At 44.2% G+C, this 18841-nt stretch overlaps 1 protein-coding gene across 6 annotated transcripts in view; it reads right to left on the bottom strand.

Moving 5' to 3' along the window:
- POLN (DNA polymerase nu) overlaps window positions 1-18841 on the bottom strand; it is a 617268-nt gene that overhangs the window by 412247 nt on the left and 186180 nt on the right. For all 6 annotated transcript variants that reach the window (XM_063924721.1, XM_063924733.1, XM_063924728.1 and 3 more), the window contains 2 exons: window positions 4190-4293; window positions 2033-2175 (listed from right to left, as the gene is read on the bottom strand). In XM_063924721.1, the coding sequence (XP_063780791.1) occupies window positions 2033-2175; window positions 4190-4293 (247 nt within the window). The remainder of the gene's footprint in view (window positions 1-2032; window positions 2176-4189; window positions 4294-18841) is intronic.

Genomic DNA, 18841 nt, shown 5'->3' with positions numbered 1-18841 from the left:
TGATGATGTCCCTTCCAGATAGGAACATGGTGGTAGGCATCCTTGATGTCTATGGAAGTTAAAAACACAATACAAACAAAGTAGACCACTCAGTAGTACTACCCAATGCAAATAAGTTAATTTTCAGTAAGCCTGCCTACTTTATAGATGGGCAGCCAATCAGGAATGGTCTATCATTGTGAATATTTGGCCTGCGTATCTGTATGTATGAGGGCCCAAATATTTGTTCAGTCCTGCCTTAGAGGACTGGGAATGATGTTAGATAGCAATGAGACATTTAGGAGGGGGATGGAGGGTTTTTCTGTATTTATTTCCTACAGGTTGGGAAGCAAGGCCAATGTTGTTTGTACTACAGTATATCACCTGTCACAACATGTCACATTTTTGCAGTGGGAAACGTGTTTTCCTGCCATTTGCATTACTACCATTTAATGTATCTAGCAGTTTCTACTTGTCAACAAAATTAGGATAGCAATGTACAACTTTGAATATGGAGATTTTTTTTCCATCTGTTTTAATAATCTGGTGGCTTTAAGACAGCTCAAAAAAAAATGTGCTGCTCCTTCAATTCAGAGGAAATGCTGTGCCATGCAATGTCATCTCTATGATTTCCCGTCCAGTGCTAATGAAAGTTTTCAATGTCTATGGTAAAGTAGTTTAAAAATCATACTTTCAAAACCATAAACTCTACCTATTTTGCTTGTGAATTACAGTAGCTTGCTGGGAATTTGCCATTTAATTGGGACACATTGAACTTCAAATGTTTAAGGATCAGATTGCTAAATTAAATGTTTACTTTACTCTTTTAATCATTGCAGCTCCTTCAAGATATTTGAACATGGGCAATTATAACCATCTTATGGTTTGTCATATTTCAAACAAACTTCCTTTCCAGTTTCTAAATAGCTTCCAAATATGACCTATACAAGATCCTGAAAATTTCTGCCACTATAACAAATTACTAAAATGATTCAGTAAAAAAAAATAGCTTGGAAAAGAAAAGGGGAGATGAATTAAAAAAATATTTCTAAGCATCATTGTTAATTTGGATTTGTTTATGGTTTCCAGTAAAGATCACACATTCGTTTTCCCATGGTTCCCACAATGATTACATCAGCTGCCAAATCTAAAACAAGTCACTCTAAGGGCTGTTTCACACTCGGCGGCTTTTGCCGGGCGGGAAAAAGCCGGATGGCTTTTTCCCGTGCCGGTATTGTAATTAACAATGTAAGGTGTAGGGTCCTTAAACACGGCACGGCTGCCGGGTTACAGCCGGAAATATCCACTGAAAGGTCCGGCTGCCATGCCGGGGCCGTGCCGTCTCTGTAGGCAGAGAACCGTGTGTGTGAAGGGGAGCTTTCACACACACCGTTTTTTTTTGCCGTCGCCGCTGCTGCTGCACATGCGCACATCATTACACACAGCTCAAAGCCGTTATGTGTGAAAGACCCTGCTGGATGGCAAAAAAGCCGGACAAAGTTTGTCCGGCTTTTTGCCATCCGGTGTAAACCTTGTAGTGTGAAACAGCCCTAACACCTGCTGGAGAAATGGAACATGTAGGGATATTGTTTTACATATTTCGTGGAATTGTTCCAAAGTACAGCCATTTGGGAAGGATATAGAATATCTGGTTGGAAGGTTATTGGGGCTTGACATTAATTTACACATAATTATTTTGTTACTCATACATATAATCAATGCAGATAAGTTATCCCAGTTTAAACATTTGTATTATTTATATTGAGATGTTCACTATTACTTTTTATTATTTCTATTTTATGGCATTGTTGAGTATGAACAGATATAGGGGCAGTTGGACTAAGCCTTCGAGAGTGATCACGTGGAGAGAGATAAAGTGCCAGCCAATCAGCTCCTGTCATTTTTCAAACACAGCCTGGAACATGGCAGTTAGGATTTGATTGGCTGGTACTTATCTCTCTCCACTTTATCACTCTCCAAGACTTAGTACATTTCCCCCAGAGAGTTGTATGTATACACATATAAATATAACAAAACTACTTGTTATACAAACCTGAGTGTGTGAAGAATTGTATGTAGTCTTCAGGTCCACTCTTTCACAATGTATTTTCACTAATTCTTCAAATGATAGATTACAATCAGATGGATTCAAAAGCCATGCTGCTATTCTTGGGTCAAAGATAACACACTGTGAAACTGAAAACAGATATTCAAAAATATGTAACTGGCTATAATTTAGACTACTTAAATGCATGAGGTCTTAGCATTCACACTAGGCTGTTTTAGCAGGACGTCGCACCCTGCCCGATTTTAAAGTGGCAAAATGCACCCCGTCCTAATCCCAACATCCTGCTAAATCTGCCTGTCCGGTGCCATCTCCACACAAGGGCCATAGTGTCCCGAGGGAGGGAGAAGTTGCTTGGGGGAAGCCCACCACCTCCATAAGTGCTGGGCACCCCCCCCAAGAGTAACGCAGATGGGCTGCGCCCCCTCCAAGGCCAGACACGCATCCTAGTGGGAACACAAGGTCTTATATACAACGTAGCATGGGGCTAGTGCAAGTGCTGCTATTAATGGTGTTAGTTTTGGCGGCTGGTGTAAAATCCATTGACGGCATGGCTTTACGCTTGCAGGCGCACATACCGCACATTAGTTCTATGGAATCACACATTAGCATAAGATACTAAATTTGGTTTTCGCAGCTGCCCACAACTACAGCCACTTTGTGTATGACTCAGAATCAGCCCTTGAATGTGGACTAAGCACATGTGTGTCCACATGCAGGAGATTTCATGTAAATGTATTTAAGTGGAAAGGGCTCATTTACAGGGGTGTTCACTCAATAACAGAAGGGTGTACAGCCCATTTTTTCTACATAATTTCCTTATAAATCAGTTAACACCGACAGACACCCATTTTTCTAGTAAAGTGTGTGCCATCTACTGATGGCTCAATTCATTCGCACTAGCAATCTACGTCATCTTGGCACATACATGCAAATTGTGACCTTTATAGAGTACTCATTTTACAACTGAGATTTTGGTCACAGTTGCGACCTACTCTGCTTTAATCCCAGAGTGATCCATAAAGAATAATAAGGAAGTGATAAACAAGTGATATATGCAAGGTAATAAACGCACCAGCCAATCAGCTCCAATATGTAAATTAACAGTTAGAATCTGATTGGCTGGTGCCTTTATCACCTTGCACATATCACTGGTTTATCACTTCCTTATGCCTTCTCCATGTTAATACATCTGCCCCAATGGCCCAAATGTATAAAGAGATAGGGGTCTATTCATGAAGCAGTGAAAACTGTGGAGAAGTGAGCCAGTGGAGAAGAACCAATCAGCATTGAAGTAACATTTATAATTTGCATACTATAAAATCATACCGAGTAGGTGATTGGTTGCCATGGGCAACTTCTGCACTGGCTCACTTCTCCACTCTTTTCACTGCTTCATGAATAGACCCCATAAAGTGGAGGTGGATAAAGAGTGATAACTGACCAGCCAACAAGCTCCTAACTGTCATTTTTCAAACACAGGGGCAGATGTATTAACCCGGAGAAGGGATAAAGACGTGATAAAGCAATGATAAGTGCAAGGTAATAACGCACCAGCCAGTCATTACGGATTTGAAAAATTACAGTTAGGAGCTGACTGGCTGGTGCGTTATCACCTTGCACTAATCACTGCTTTATCACTTCTTTATCCCTTCTGTGGGCTTAATACAACTGCCTCACAGCTTGTGCAGTGGCAGTTAGGAAGCCGATTGGCTGGTCATTTATCACTCTTTATCCATTTCCACTTTATCTCTTGTTAAGGCTTAATACATTTGGGCCAATGACACATATACCACCTAGATGCACAAATAAGCAGATTTGCACTTAATAATATGGCTTTGCTTACTATAAATCACAGGTGTAGCTATTAGAATAGCGTGATAAAAGGGATAACTAAAATAATCTGGCATGCTACTATCTTTTGTGCCGTGAAGATATATTTTGTTTAACAATATCTATTGTGAGTTTGTTCCCACCATCTAGTACCCTTTTAATATTTTCTAGGTCACGATTGCCCAGTGCATACTACAGTACATGCATTCACTCCATGTTGCACAGCTCCACATGTGGCACAGATACTACATGTTCAAAATGAGCTTTAGTTGTGAATTTAAGCTACCCATAAGTCTTCCAAACTCATCATACCTTTTTTCCAGTTCCCATAAATGCGAACAATTGTTCGAAGAAGATCTTTTGCATTGAAGCAAATCACTGGAGTCTTTCTTTGCAATATTAGTAGGAGTACTTTTCTGTTAAATAAAATAGATTTCTGCACATTTTATATCAATCATATCATAAGGTATAATACTATTCATGTTTTCAAAATACATTTAAATGTTGCTATACCTGTATGTATTAATTGTTATATATTGTACAATTTACTTTTAAACCTTAGAGATCTTTAAATTCATAGGTGAGAACTTCCCAATAAGAGGTTTTGCCAGAATACAACACCTATCTAAACAAGATCGCAGTGAACATCATAATGACTTACTACACCTGGTCTGTGCATAGGGTTAACCAGACTCGGTCCTCAAGGCACACTATCAGTCCAGGGTTTAATTATATCCTTGTTTGAGCACAAATGGTAATATAGTGCATCCAGAATTTTTCCACATTTTGTTATGTTACAGCCTTATTCCAAAATGGAATAAATTCATTTTTTTCCCTCAAAATTCTACACACAATTCCCCATAATGACAACATGAAAAAGTTTTTTGTGATTTTAGCAAATGTATTAAAAATAAAAAAACTAAGAAATCACATGTTCATAAGTATTCACAGCCTTTGCTCAATACTTTGTTGATGCACCTTTGGCAGCAATTACAGCCTCAAGTCTTTTTGAATATGATGCCACAAGCTTGGCACACCCATCTTTGGGCAGTTTTGCCCATTCCTCTTTGCAGCACCTCTCAAGCTCCATCACGCTGGATGGGAAGCGTCGGTGCACAGCCATTTTCAGATCTCTCCAGGGATGTTCAATCGGATTCAAGTCTGGGCTCTGTCTGGGCCACTCAAGGACATTCACAGAGTTGTCCTGAAGCCACGCCTTTGCTATCTTGGCTGTGTGCTTAGGGTCGTTGTCCTGCTGAAAGATGAACCATCACCCCTGTCCGAGGTCAAGAGCGCTCTGGAGCAGGTTTTTATCCAGGATGTCTCTGTACATTGCTGCATTCATCTCTCCCTCTATCCTGACTAGTCTCCCAGTTCCTGCAGCTGAAAAACATTCTCACAGCATGATGCTGCCTCCACCATGCTTCACTGTAGAGATGGTAATGGCCTGGTGATGAGCGGTGCCTGGTTTCCTCCAAACATGATGCCTGGCATTCACACCAAAGAGTTACATTTTTGTTTCATCAGACCAGAGAATTTTGTTTCTCATGGTCTGAGAGTCCTTCGGGTGCATTTTGGCAAACTCCAGATGGGCTGCCATGTACTTTTTACCAAGGACTGGCTTCCGTCTGGCCACTCTACTATACAGGCCTGATTGGTGGATTGCTGCAGAGATGGTTGTCCTTCTGGAAGGTTCTCCTCTCTCCACAGAGGAATGCTGAAGCTCTGACAGAGTGACCATCGGGTTCATGGTCACCTCCCTGACTAGGGCCCTTCTCCCCCGAACGCTCAGTTTAGACGGCCGGCCAGCTCTAGGAAGAGTCCTGGTGGTTCTGAACTTCTTCCGTTTATGGATGATGGAGGCCACTGTGCTCATTGGGACCTTCAAAACAGCAGATATTTTTCTGTACCCTTCCCCAGATTTGTGCCTCAAGACAATCCTGTCTCGAAGGTCTGCAGACAATTCCTTTGACTTCATTCTTGGTTTGTGCTCAGACATGCACTGTCAAGTTTGTGACCTTATATAGACAGGTGTGTGCCTTTCCAAATCATGTCCAAGCAACTGAATTTACCACAGGTGGGCTCAAATTAAGCTGTAGGAACATCTAAAGGATGATCAGTGGAAACAGGATGCACCTGAGCTCAATTTTGAGTATCATGGCAAAGGCTGTGAATGTACATGTGATTTCTTAGTTTTTTATTTTGTGTAGAATTTTGAGGGGAAAAATGAATTTATTCCATTTTGGAATATAACAAAATGTAACATAACAAAATGTGGAAAAAGTGAAGTGCTGTGAATACTTTCCGGATGCACTGTATATAAAATGACTGAGGTACTAATTAAGTCACCATTGCTCAAGTATGGCTATCCTTAAAATCTGGACTTGTTTATTCTGACAGTAAATTATTTCAGTAAATTATGTAGATCAGTGAATCTCAATTCCAGTCCTCAAGAACCACAATGGGTCAATCCACTTTGCTGGATCAGTAATTATCCCACTTGCTTCCACAGACAGAAATCCTCAAATCATCACCTGATGGAAAAACTTGAGGAATAAGGTTTGAACCACTGATGTAGATAAAAGAAAAACTCAATAATTTAAATTAAAAAAATTAATATATATATTGTCATTATTTTTCATTATTCAGACAGTTTGAATCAGGTGTCAGGTGTGATCTAACTTCCCATTCATGTAAACATGCAAATCTTGTATATTTTGCATGATAAACCCAATTTGTTTATAGGTTATTAAGTATCTACATACTGTAACAGATAATCCATAGACTTTAATAGAAAAGACTTGTCATCTTTAACTTTCACGGGAGCAGAGGTAGAAAGGCTACATTTGTGAAAATGTAGTGAAAATGGCACCTTTAAACTGGTTTTCAATTTATTTTTCACAATGTTTATTAAACCGTTAAGTCATTAAATATCACAAATCTTTGCCACAAGAATGTTCAATTTTTTAGTGATGAGCGGGTTCGGTTCCTCAGGATCCAAACCCCCCTCCCGAACTTCACCCATTTTACACGGTTCCGAGGCAGCCTCGGTTCTTCCTGCCTTGCTCGGTTAACCCGAGCGCGCCCGAACGTCATCATGCCGCTGTCGGATTCTCGCGAGATTCGTATTCTATATAAGGAGCCGTGCGTCGCCGCCATTTTCACTCGTGCTTTGGAGATGATAGTGAGAGGACGTGGCTGCGTTCTCTCAGTTTCTGTGTTCAGTGTGCTGCAAATATCTGTGCTCAGTGTGCTGCAAATATCTGTGCTCAGTGTGCTGAAAATATCTACGTTCTCTGCCTGAAAAACGCTCCATATCTGTGCTGCATTGTAGCATATAGTAGGAGGACAGTGCAGAATGTTGCTGTGACCACCAGTATATACATAGCAGTACGGTACAGTAGTCCACTGCTCTACCTCTGTGTCGTCAAGTATACGATGCATCCATACCTGTGCTGCATTTTAGTTGTGTGCAGTATATAGTAGGAGGGGACAGTGCAGAATGTTGCTGTGACCACCAGTATATATATATAGCAGTACGGTACAGTAGTCCACTGCTCTACCTCTGTGTCGTCAAGTATACTATGCATCCATACCTGTGCTGCATTTTAGTTGTTTACAGTATATAGTAGGAGGGGACAGTGCAGAATGTTGCTGCGACCACCAGTATATATATAGCAGTATGGTACAGTAGTCCACTGCTCTACCTCTGTGTCGTCAAGTATACTATGCATCCATGCCTGTGCTGCATTTTAGTTGTGCGCAGTATATAGTAGGAGGGGACAGTGCAGAATGTTGCTGTGACCACCAGTATATATATAGCAGTCGGTACAGTAGTCCACTGCTCTACCTCTGTGTCGTCAAGTATACTATGCATTCATACCTGTGCTGCATTTTAGTTGTGCACAGTATATAGTAGGAGGGGACAGTGCAGAATGTTGCTGTGACCACCAGTACATATATAGCAGTACGGTACAGTAGTCCACTGCTCTACCTCTGTGTCGTCAAGTATACTATGCATCCATACCTGTGCTGCATTTTAGTTGTGCGCAGTATATAGTAGGAGGGGACAGTGCAGAATGTTGCTGTGACCACCAGTATATATATAGCAGTACGGTACAGTAGTCCATTGCTCTACCTCTGTGTCGTCAAGTATACTACAAAAGTTCAGTAAAATTACCCAAAAATCAAAATGAAAAGCGTCTGATGAGAAGCATAAACTTGCCAATATGCCATTTACGACACGGAGTGGCAAGGAACGGCTGAGGCCCTGGCCTATGTTCATGGCTAGTGGTTCAGATTCACATGAGGATGGAAGCACTCATCCTCTCACTAGAAAACTGCAGTGCCACTCCTAGATGGGCCAGGTGTTTGTGTCGGCCACTTGGGTCGCTTAGCTTAGTCACATAGCTACCTCATTGCACCTCTTTTTTCCTTTGCATCATGTGCTGTTTGGGGACTATTTTTTAAATCTGCCATCCTGTCTGACACTGCAGTGCCACTCCTAGATGGGCCAGGTGTTTGTGTCGGCCACTTGGGTCGCTTAGCTTAGTCACACAGCTACCTCATTGCACCTCTTTTTTTCTTTGCATCATGTGCTGTTTGGGGACTATTTTTTAAATCTGCCATCCTGTCTGACACTGCAGTGCCACTCCTAGATGGGCCAGGTGTTTGTGTCGGCCACTTGGGTCGCTTAGCTTAGTCACACAGCTACCTCATTGCACCTCTTTTTTTCTTTGCATCATGTGCTGTTTGGGGACTATTTTTTAAATCTGCCATCCGGTCTGACACTGCAGTGCCACTCCTAGATGGGCCAGGTGTTTGTGTCGGCCACTTGGGTCGCTTAGCTTAGCCATCCAGCGACCTCGGTGCAAATTTTAGGACTAAAAATAATATTGTAAGGTGTGAGGTGTTCAGAATAGACTGTAAATGAGTGGAAATTATGGTTATTGAGGTTAATAATACTATGGGATTAAAATGACCCCCAAATTCTATGACTTAAGGTGTTTTTGAGGGGTTTTTGTAAAAAAACACCCGAATCCGACAAAAAATTTTCAGGGAGGTTTTGCCAAAAGGCGTCCGAATCCAAAACACGGCCGTGGAACCGAATCCAAAACCAAAACACAAAACCCGAAAAATTTCCGGTGCACATCACTCATTTTTTTATTTGTATCAAACACGAAAAGGTGGGGTTTTTTTTGCATTTGATTGCTTTAGTTTTTGCCAGTTAAGTAGAATGTTATAAAGATGCATTGGGGAAAGGCTTCTCATGCCTCTCCTGCAGTGCCGTAACTAGACATTTTAGCGATGTTTGCAAGAAACCGCATTGCCCCCCCCATATTTAAAACAGGGCCATTGTGTGAAATAGGGGTGTGGCTTCATAGGGAAGGAGCATGCCCACAAAATAATACCAATTCATATTACGCTGCACAGTAGTCTCCATTATTCACATTATGCTGCACAGTAGCGCCACTTGCACACATTACACCAGGTAGAGCACTATTTTAAACATTACTCCAAGTCGATCCCCTATCACACATTACACTAGGTCAGTGATGGCTAACCTTGACACTTCAGCTGCTGTTGAACTACACATCCCAGCATGCCCTGCATCAGTTTTAGCATGGCCAAATAACAAAACTGTAGCAGGGCATGCTGGGATATGTAGTTCAACAACAGCTGGAGTGTCAAGTTTAGCCATCACTGCACTAGGTAGAGCCCCCTTTTACACATTACGGCAGGTAAAGTCCCTTTTTCCACATTATGGCAGCAGAGTACTCCTTTTTACACATTACGACAGGTAGAGCCCCCTTTCACACATTACGGCAGGCAGAGCTCCCTTTTACAAATTACGGCAGGTAGAGTCCCTTTTTCCACATTATGGCAGCAGAGTACTACTTTTTACACATTACAGCAGAAGAGTCCCCCTTTTTACACATTACAGCAGCTGAGTCCGGGTGGATGGGGGGAGTGTGTGTAAAGTGCGTGTGTTATACTTACCCTACCTACGAGTATACACCCATCTACTCTCATTTTAGCTAAACGTAACTCACTGTCCTCACTAGTGACTTCACTGGGTGTGGCATATTTTATCAACATTCATAATATTGAAATGATAATGTTGACATGGCAGGCATGTCGACAGTGACTACATTGCCATTAATTGTGTCGGCACTGGTGAAAGGTCAACATGATGGTCTAGTGGTGACTTACCTGGTACAGCGGGTTTGGCGATGTCTACTGGGTCCAGTTGTGATTTCTGATTAATTCTAGTGAATCCTGCAATGCCTGCAGAGTAACCCTCCCCCTTGTGGGTAATCCTAACCTCCCCTCCTGCTGCCCAAACCTAATCCTCCCCTTAGTGCCTAACCCGACCTTCCCATAGCCTAACCCTTCAGTCCATTCAGAATATCGACATTTCAGATGTAAACATTGTGATGTCAACATTATGTCTACATCCCACTTCACTATCACTTAATATCTTTAATGTATTATGATTTGCCATATCCAGACGCATTAATAAAATGAGACAGTTCATTTTCACACTGTGTTGTTAAATAATTCTGTACCATGTCCATAACTTGGTTTTCATGGTTTTCTGCTGAGGCCATTGTTGTGTTTTTCTTTTCTTTTAATTCACTTGGATACATTCATGTGAAAACCTGTTTATTTTATTATCGTCACAATAAAAACTGATCATTTTTGCATGGAAAATGTGATCTATAATACTTCTGCTTCACAATGAGAAGAATAAGAATATTAAACACAGCAGTACTTGCAATTTCGAGTGTCAAAAATAAGAATTTACTTACCGATAATTCTATTTCTCATAGTCCGTAGTGGATGCTGGGGACTCCGAAAGGACCATGGGGAATAGCGGCTCCGCAGGAGACTGGGCACAAAAGTAAAAAGCTTTAGGACTACCTGGTGTGCACTGGCTCCTCCCCCCATGACCCTCCTCCAAGCCTCAGTTAGGATACTGTGCCCGGACGAGCGTACACAATAAGGAAGGATTTTGAATCCCGGGTAAGACTCATACCAGCCACACCAATCACACCGTACAACTTGTGATCTGAACCCAGTTAACAGCATGATAACAGAAGGAGCCTCTGAAAAGATGGCTCACAACAACAATAACCCGATTTTTGTAACAATAACTATGTACAAGTAATGCAGACAATCCGCACTTGGGATGGGCGCCCAGCATCCACTACGGACTATGAGAAATAGAATTATCGGTAAGTAAATTCTTATTTTCTCTAACGTCCTAGTGGATGCTGGGGACTCCGAAAGGACCATGGGGATTATACCAAAGCTCCCAAACGGGCGGGAGAGTGCGGATGACTCTGCAGCACCGAATGAGAGAACTCCAGGTCCTCCTCAGCCAGGGTATCAAATTTGTAGAATTTAGCAAACGTGTTTGCCCCTGACCAAGTAGCTGCTCGGCAAAGTTGTAAAGCCGAGACCCCTCGGGCAGCCGCCCAAGATGAGCCCACTTTCCGTGTGGAATGGGCTTTTACAGATTTTGGCTGTGGCAGGCCTGCCACAGAATGTGCAAGCTGAATTGTACTACAAATCCAACGAGCAATCGTCTGCTTAGAAGCAGGAGCACCCAGCTTGTTGGGTGCATACAGGATAAACAGCGAGTCAGATTTTCTGACTCCAGCCGTCCTGGAAACATATATTTTCAGGGCCCTGACTACGTCCAGCAACTTGGAATCCTCCAAGTCCCTAGTAGCCGCAGGCACCACAATAGGCTGGTTTAAGTGAAATGCTGAAACCACCTTAGGGAGAAATTGAGGACGAGTCCTCAATTCTGCCCTGTCCGTATGAAAAATTAGGTAAGGGCTTTTATAGGATAAAGCCGCCAATTCTGAGACACGCCTGGCTGAAGCCAGGGCTAACAGCATTACCACTTTCCATGTGAGATATTTTAAGTCCACAGTGGTGAGTGGTTCAAACCAATGTGATTTTAGGAAACCCAAAACTACATTGAGATCCCAAGGTGCCACTGGAGGCACAAAAGGAGGCTGTATATGCAGTACTCCCTTGACAAACGTCTGAACTTCAGGAACAGAAGCTAGTTCTTTTTGGAAGAATATTGACAGGGCCGAAATTTGAACCTTAATGGACCCTAATTTGAGGCCCATAGACAGTCCTGTTTGCAGGAAATGCAGGAATCGACCCAGTTGAAATTCCTCTGTAGGGGCCTTCCTGGCCTCGCACCACGCAACATATTTACGCCAAATACGGTGATAATGTTGTACGGTTACATCCTTCCTGGCTTTGATCAGGGTAGGGATGACTTCATCCGGAATGCCTTTTTCCTTCAGGATCCGGCGTTCAACCGCCATGCCGTCAAACGCAGCCGCGGTAAGTCTTGGAACAGACATGGTCCCTGCTGGAGCAGGTCCTTTCTTAGAGGTAGAGGCCACGGGTCTTCCGTGAGCATCTCTTGAATTTCCGGGTACCAAGTCCTTCTTGGCCAATCCGGAGCCACGAGTATAGTCTTTACTCCTCTCCTTCTTATGATTCTCAGTACTTTTGGTATGAGAGGAAGAGGAGGGAACACATACACTGACTGGTACACCCACGGTGTTACCAGAGCGTCCACAGCTATTGCCTGAGGGTCCCTTGACCTGGCGCAATATCTGTCCAGTTTTTTGTTGAGGCGGGACGCCATCATGTCCACCTTTGGTTTTTCCCAACGGTTCACAATCATGTGGAAGACTTCTGGGTGAAGTCCCCACTCCCCCGGGTGAAGATCGTGTCTGCTGAGGAAGTTGCTTCCCAGTTGTCCACTCCCGGAATGAACACTGCTGACAGTGCTATCACATGATTTTCCGCCCAGCGAAGAATCCTTGCCACTTCCGTCATTGCCCTCCTGCTTCTTGTGCCGCCCTGTCTGTTTACGTGGGCGACTGCCGTGATGTTGTCCGACTGGATCAACACCGGCTGACCCTGAAGCAGAGGTCTTGCCTGACTTAGGGCATTGTAAATGGCCCTTAGTTCCAGGATATTTATGTGAAGTGACGTTTCCATGCTTGACCACAAGCCCTGGAAATTTCTTCCCTGTGTGACTGCTCCCCAGCCTCTCAGGCTGGCATCCGTGGTCACCAGGACCCAATCCTGAATGCCGAATCTGCGGCCCTCTAGGAGATGAGCACTCTGTAACCACCACAGGAGAGACACCCTTGTCCTTGGAGACAGGGTTATCCGCTGATGCATTTGAAGATGCGATCCGGACCATTTGTCCAGCAGATCCCACTGAAAAGTTCTTGCGTGGAATCTGCCGAATGGAATCGCTTCGTAAGAAGCCACCATCTTTCCCAGGACCCTTGTGCATTGATGTACTGACACTTGGCCTGGTCTTAGGAGGTTCCTGACTAGGTCGGATAACTCCCTGGCTTTCTCTTCCGGGAGAAACACCTTTTTCTGTACTGTGTCCAGAATCATTCCTAGGAACAGCAGACGTGTCGTCGGAATCAGCTGCGATTTTGGAATATTTAGAATCCATCCGTGCTGTCGTAGTACTACTTGAGATAGTGCTACTCCGACCTCTAACTGTTCTCTGGACCTTGCCCTTATCAGGAGATCGTCCAAGTAAGGGATAATTAAGACGCCTTTTCTTCGAAGAAGAATCATCATTTCAGCCATTACCTTGGTAAAGACCCGGGGTGCCGTGGACAATCCAAACGGCAGCGTCTGAAGCTGATAGTGACAGTTCTGTACCACAAACCTGAGGTACCCTTGGTGAGAAGGGCAAATTGGGACATGGAGGTAAGCATCCTTGATGTCCAGAGACACCATATAGTCCCCTTCTTCCTGGTTCGCTATCACTGCTCTAAGTGACTCCATCTTGAACTTGAACCTTTTTATGTAAGTGTTCAAGGATTTCAGATTTAAAATGGGTCTCACCGAGCCGTCCGGCTTCGGTACCACAAACAGCGTGGAATAATACCCCTTTCCCTGTTGTAGGAGGGGTACCTTGATTATCACTTGCTGGGAATACAGCTTGTGAATGGCTTCCAATACCGCCTCCCTGTCGGGGGGAGACGTTGGTAAAGCAGACTTCAGGAACCGGCGAGGGGGAGACGTCTCGAATTCCAATTTGTACCCCTGAGATACTACCTGCAGGATCCAGGGGTCCACTTGCGAGTGAGCCCACTGCGCGCTGAAATTCTTGAGACGGGCCCCCACCGTGCCTGAGTCCGCTTGTAAGGCCCCAGCGTCATGCTGAGGACTTGGCAGAAGCGGGGGAGGGCTTCTGTTCGTGGGAAGAGGCTGTCTGCTGCAGTCTTTTTCCCCTTCCTCTGCCCCGGGGCAGATATGAGTGGCCTTTTGCCCGCTTGCCCTTATGGGGATGAAAGGACTGAGTCTGAAAAGACGGTATCTTTTTCTGCTGCGAGGTGACTTGGGGTAAAAAGGTGGATTTCCCAGCCGTTGCCGTGGCCACCAGGTCCGATAGACCGACCCCAAATAACTCCTCCCCTTTATACGGCAATACTTCCATATGCCGTTTGGAATCCGCATCCCCTGACCACTGTCGCGTCCATAATCCTCTTCTGGCAGAAATGGACATCGCACTTACTCTTGATGCCAGAGTGCAAATATCCCTCTGTGCATCTCGCATATATAGAAATGCATCCTTTAAATGCTCTATAGTCAATAATATATTGTCCCTGTCCAGGGTATCAATATTTTCAGTCAGGGAATCCGACCAAGCCACCCCAGCACTGCACATCCAGGCTGAGGCGATTGCTGGTCGCAGTATAATACCAGTATGTGTGTATATACTTTTTAGGATATTTTCCAGCTTCCTATCAGCTGGTTCCTTGAGGGCGGCCGTATCAGGAGACGGTATCGCCACTTGTTTTGATAAGCGTGTGAGCGCCTTATCTACCCTAGGGGGTGTTTCCCAACGTGCCCTAACCTCTGGCGGGAAAGGGTATAATGCCAATAATTTTTTAGAAATTAGCAGTTTTTTATCGGGGGAAACCCACGCTTCATCACACACCTCATTTAATTCATCTGATTCGGGAAAAACTACGGGTAGTTTTTTCACACCCCACATAATACCCTTTTTTGTAGTATCAGAAATGTTCAAAACCTCCTTCATTGCCGTGATCATGTAACGTGTGGCCCTACTGGAAAATACGTTTGTTTCCTCACCGTCGACACTGGAGTCAGTGTCCGTGTCTGTGTCTGTATCGACCTGAGGTAACGGGCGCTTTAGAGCCCCTGACGGTGTTTGAGACGCCTGTACAGGTATTAACTGATTTGCCGGCTGTCTCATGTCGTCAACAGTCTTTTTTGTAAAGTGCTGACACTATCACGTAATTCTTTCCATAAGACCATCCAGTCAGGTGTCGACTCCCTAGGGGGTGACATCACTAACACAGGCAATTGCTCCGCCTCCACACCATTTTCCTCCTCATACATGTCGACACAACGTACCGACACACAGCACACACACAGGGAATGCTCTGATAGAGGACAGGACCCCACTAGCCCTTTGGGGAGACAGAGGGAGAGTTTGCCAGCACACACCAGAGCGCTATATATATACAGGGATAACCTTATATAAGTGTTTTTCCCTAATATAGCTGCTGTATATATTTATATGCCAATTTAGTGCCCCCCCTCTCTTGTTTTACCCTGTTTCTGTAGTGCAGGACTGCAGGGGAGAGTCAGGGAGCCTTCCTCCAACGGAGCTGTGAGGAAAAAATGGCGCCAGTGTGCTGAGGAGATAGGCTCCGCCCCCTTCTCGGCGACCTTTCTCCCGCTTTTTTATGGAAAAATTGGCAGGGGTTAAATGCATCCATATAGCCCAGGAGCTATATGTGATGTATTTTTTGCCAAAAAAGGTGTTTTATTGCGTCTCAGGGCGCCCCTCCCAGCGCCCTGCACCCTCAGTGACCGGAGTGTGAAGTGTGCTGAGAGCAATGGCGCACAGCTGCGGTGCTGTGCGCTACCTTATTGAAGACAGGACGTCTTCTGCCGCCGATTTTCCGGACCTCTTCAGTCTTCTGGCTCTGTAAGGGGGCCGGCGGCGCGGCTCTGGGACCCATCCATGGCTGGGCCTGTGATCGTCCCTCTGGAGCTAATGTCCAGTAGCCTAAGAAGCCCAATCCACTCTGCACGCAGGTGAGTTCGCTTCTTCTCCCCTTAGTCCCTCGGTGCAGTGAGCCTGTTGCCAGCAGGTCTCACTGAAAATAAAAAACCTACTTTAAACTTTTACACTAAGCAGCTCAGGAGAGCCCCTTAGCCTGCACCCGTCTCGTTCGGGCACAAAAATCTAACTGAGGCTTGGAGGAGGGTCATGGGGGGAGGAGCCAGTGCACACCAGGTAGTCCTAAAGCTTTTTACTTTTGTGCCCAGTCTCCTGCGGAGCCGCTATTCCCCATGGTCCTTTCGGAGTCCCCAGCATCCACTAGGACGTTAGAGAAATACATTTCTTTAATACCACACTAAGGGGGGAATTCAATTAGACCCATTAATTTGACAGGTGTGAAAAAGGGTGGTAGCGTTGGGTTTTAATGGCCAAGCTATTCAATTAGAGACCATTTTTCTTGCCTGGTAAATTAACTATTTTCGGGCTTTAACACAGAATCCAGGATAAGTTCTCAGACCTATGTGTTAATGGGTTTGCGGCACCCAAAAACAGTTTATCTGGGATATCTTTATGGATCTCTTTAGACCCCCCCAAAAATCCCATTAAGTGCAGCCTGCAGGCTTGCCTTCGGGGCTAATTGAATAGTCCCGGGGATCTATTAGCCTGGGGTAAATTACCATGGCTAATTGAATTCCACGCTAAAGGCTTATTTTGATGTTGTTTATACTGTCATTTAAGGACTGTAAATAAATCCAGGTCAGTAAGGTTTTAGAGAAACAAAGTTGTGATTCATTGTGCTGTGAAAATCCTTTGCTTGTTATTCTCCTATATTCCCACTTGTGTACCAATGGCAGCTTGGTTTGTCTAGATTAGATCTGAAGTACTGTAAATGCATCCCAAATCAATCAATTTAATGTGAAATGCAGTTCTGCTTCATTAAAAGGATTGCTTCAAAATAAAAATAAAAAGTATTCAGAATGTGAATTTAGTTGTAATGGCAATCTTGCAAATTTTTCCAGTGTTTACACTGTGCATCGGTCAGATTATGTCATCCTTTTACTATTTAAATTAGTTTGATTGACTCATTTATGTTACTAATTTAGGAGCCCATTTATCAAGGATTACCTATTGAATGCGATCTGGGTGGGATTTTACCGCCCAGGATCACATTGCTATATGCAATCCTTTTGGGTGAATGTATCACCCGACATCCGCAGAGACGGGATGTAGTTGGAATCCCGGCGGTCGAAATCCCGACCACCAGAATGCCGACAGCACCGCCACGCCTATTCCCACTCCTGGGTTTTCATGACACCCATGGAGTGGGAATAGAACTGTGGCGAGCGAAGCAAGCCACCGAGCCCACAAGGGGCTTTGTTCCGCTCGCCTCCCTGCCGTCATTCTGATGGTGGGGATTCCAGTGTCTGTATTTTGACCGCCGGGATCCCGTACTCAACCCGCAGAGTCAGGTGCCCTGAAAGGAGCCGGTCCCCGCGATATACTCTGCGGGCTGCCGGGGGTTCTGCGCATGCGACCACGATGCACTGGGGCATTTCCGGTGGAGGGTTCCTGGAAACTCAGTCGGAACTACTTTCCGCGATACGTTACCTAAAGGATACAATGGGTAGCAGCAGGGATATTGATACATTGCGCAGTATCACATCTCCCATAGAAACCTAAGGGGGTTGCGGCTACGGGCGGAAATTGAGGGATTGCGGCAGATATCAGAGATATCTACTGCAGTCCTGCCTTTTTACATGCAGGTGATACTTAAAATTTGCTATTTACCCCCGAAAATGGGTGTTTTCGGGGACATAGCCACAGAGCCGGCCCTAGGCATAGGCAAACTAGGCAATTGCCTAGGGCATCTGGTATGCATAGGGGCACAAGCAGCTTCTGCTGATTAAAATGATATGCGGCATGCCTATATTTTGTGCGTAGCATTTCGTATGCAGATACAGCCACAGTCGCACACAGTATATAGGCTTGCCGCATATAATTTTAATCAGCAGAAGCCGCTTGTGCATCCTAGTCACATAGCAATGAAAATAGGATGCATTTTCCTAAAAATGAGGCACCCGACGTTAGCAGAGCTGCCAGTTGACTCACGCCAGGAACTATATGTGTCATTATGTGTATAAGGGCATTAATAATGTGTAACATGTGTAAGGGGCACTATGTGTGTCATTATGTGTATAAGGGCACTAATAATGTGTGGCATATGTGTAAGGGACATTATGTGTGTCATTATGTGTAAAAGGGGATTAACAATGTGCAGCATATGTGTAAGGAAAATCATGTGTATAAGGGCATTAATAAGGGTTGACATAATGTGTAAGGCGCATTATGTTTATAAGGACATTAATAATATGTGTCATATGTGTAAGGGGCATTACTGTGTGGTATTATGTGTATAAATGCATTACCAATGTGTGGCATTATGTGTATAAGCTGCTCTACTTTGTGCCGTAACATATAGAAAGGGCACTACTGTGTGGTCTAATGTGAATAAAGAGCAATATGGTGTGGTGTAATGTGAATAAGGAGCAATATGGTGTGGTGTAATGAGAATAAAGAGCAATATGGTGTGGTATAATGTGAATAAGGAGCTATTCGGTATGATGTTATGTGAATGAGGGACACTACTGTGGGGAGTAACGTATATAAGGTAAAGTGGTACTACTGTGTGATGTAATGTGAATAAGGGACACTATGGTATGATAAATTGTGAATAAAGTTGCACTACTGTGACGCATAATTTGAATTGGGGGTACTATTGTGTGGCCATGCCCCTTGCCAGCAAAAACACATACCTTTTTGGGCTGTGCACTGTTCTTATTTAAATTACA

Source organism: Pseudophryne corroboree, chromosome 1 (assembly GCF_028390025.1).
Source record: "Pseudophryne corroboree isolate aPseCor3 chromosome 1, aPseCor3.hap2, whole genome shotgun sequence".
NCBI classification, from domain to species: domain Eukaryota; kingdom Metazoa; phylum Chordata; class Amphibia; order Anura; family Myobatrachidae; genus Pseudophryne; species Pseudophryne corroboree.
The sequence above is the reverse complement of the archived record's forward strand: the minus strand, read 5'-3'. Positions and strand labels throughout refer to the sequence as shown.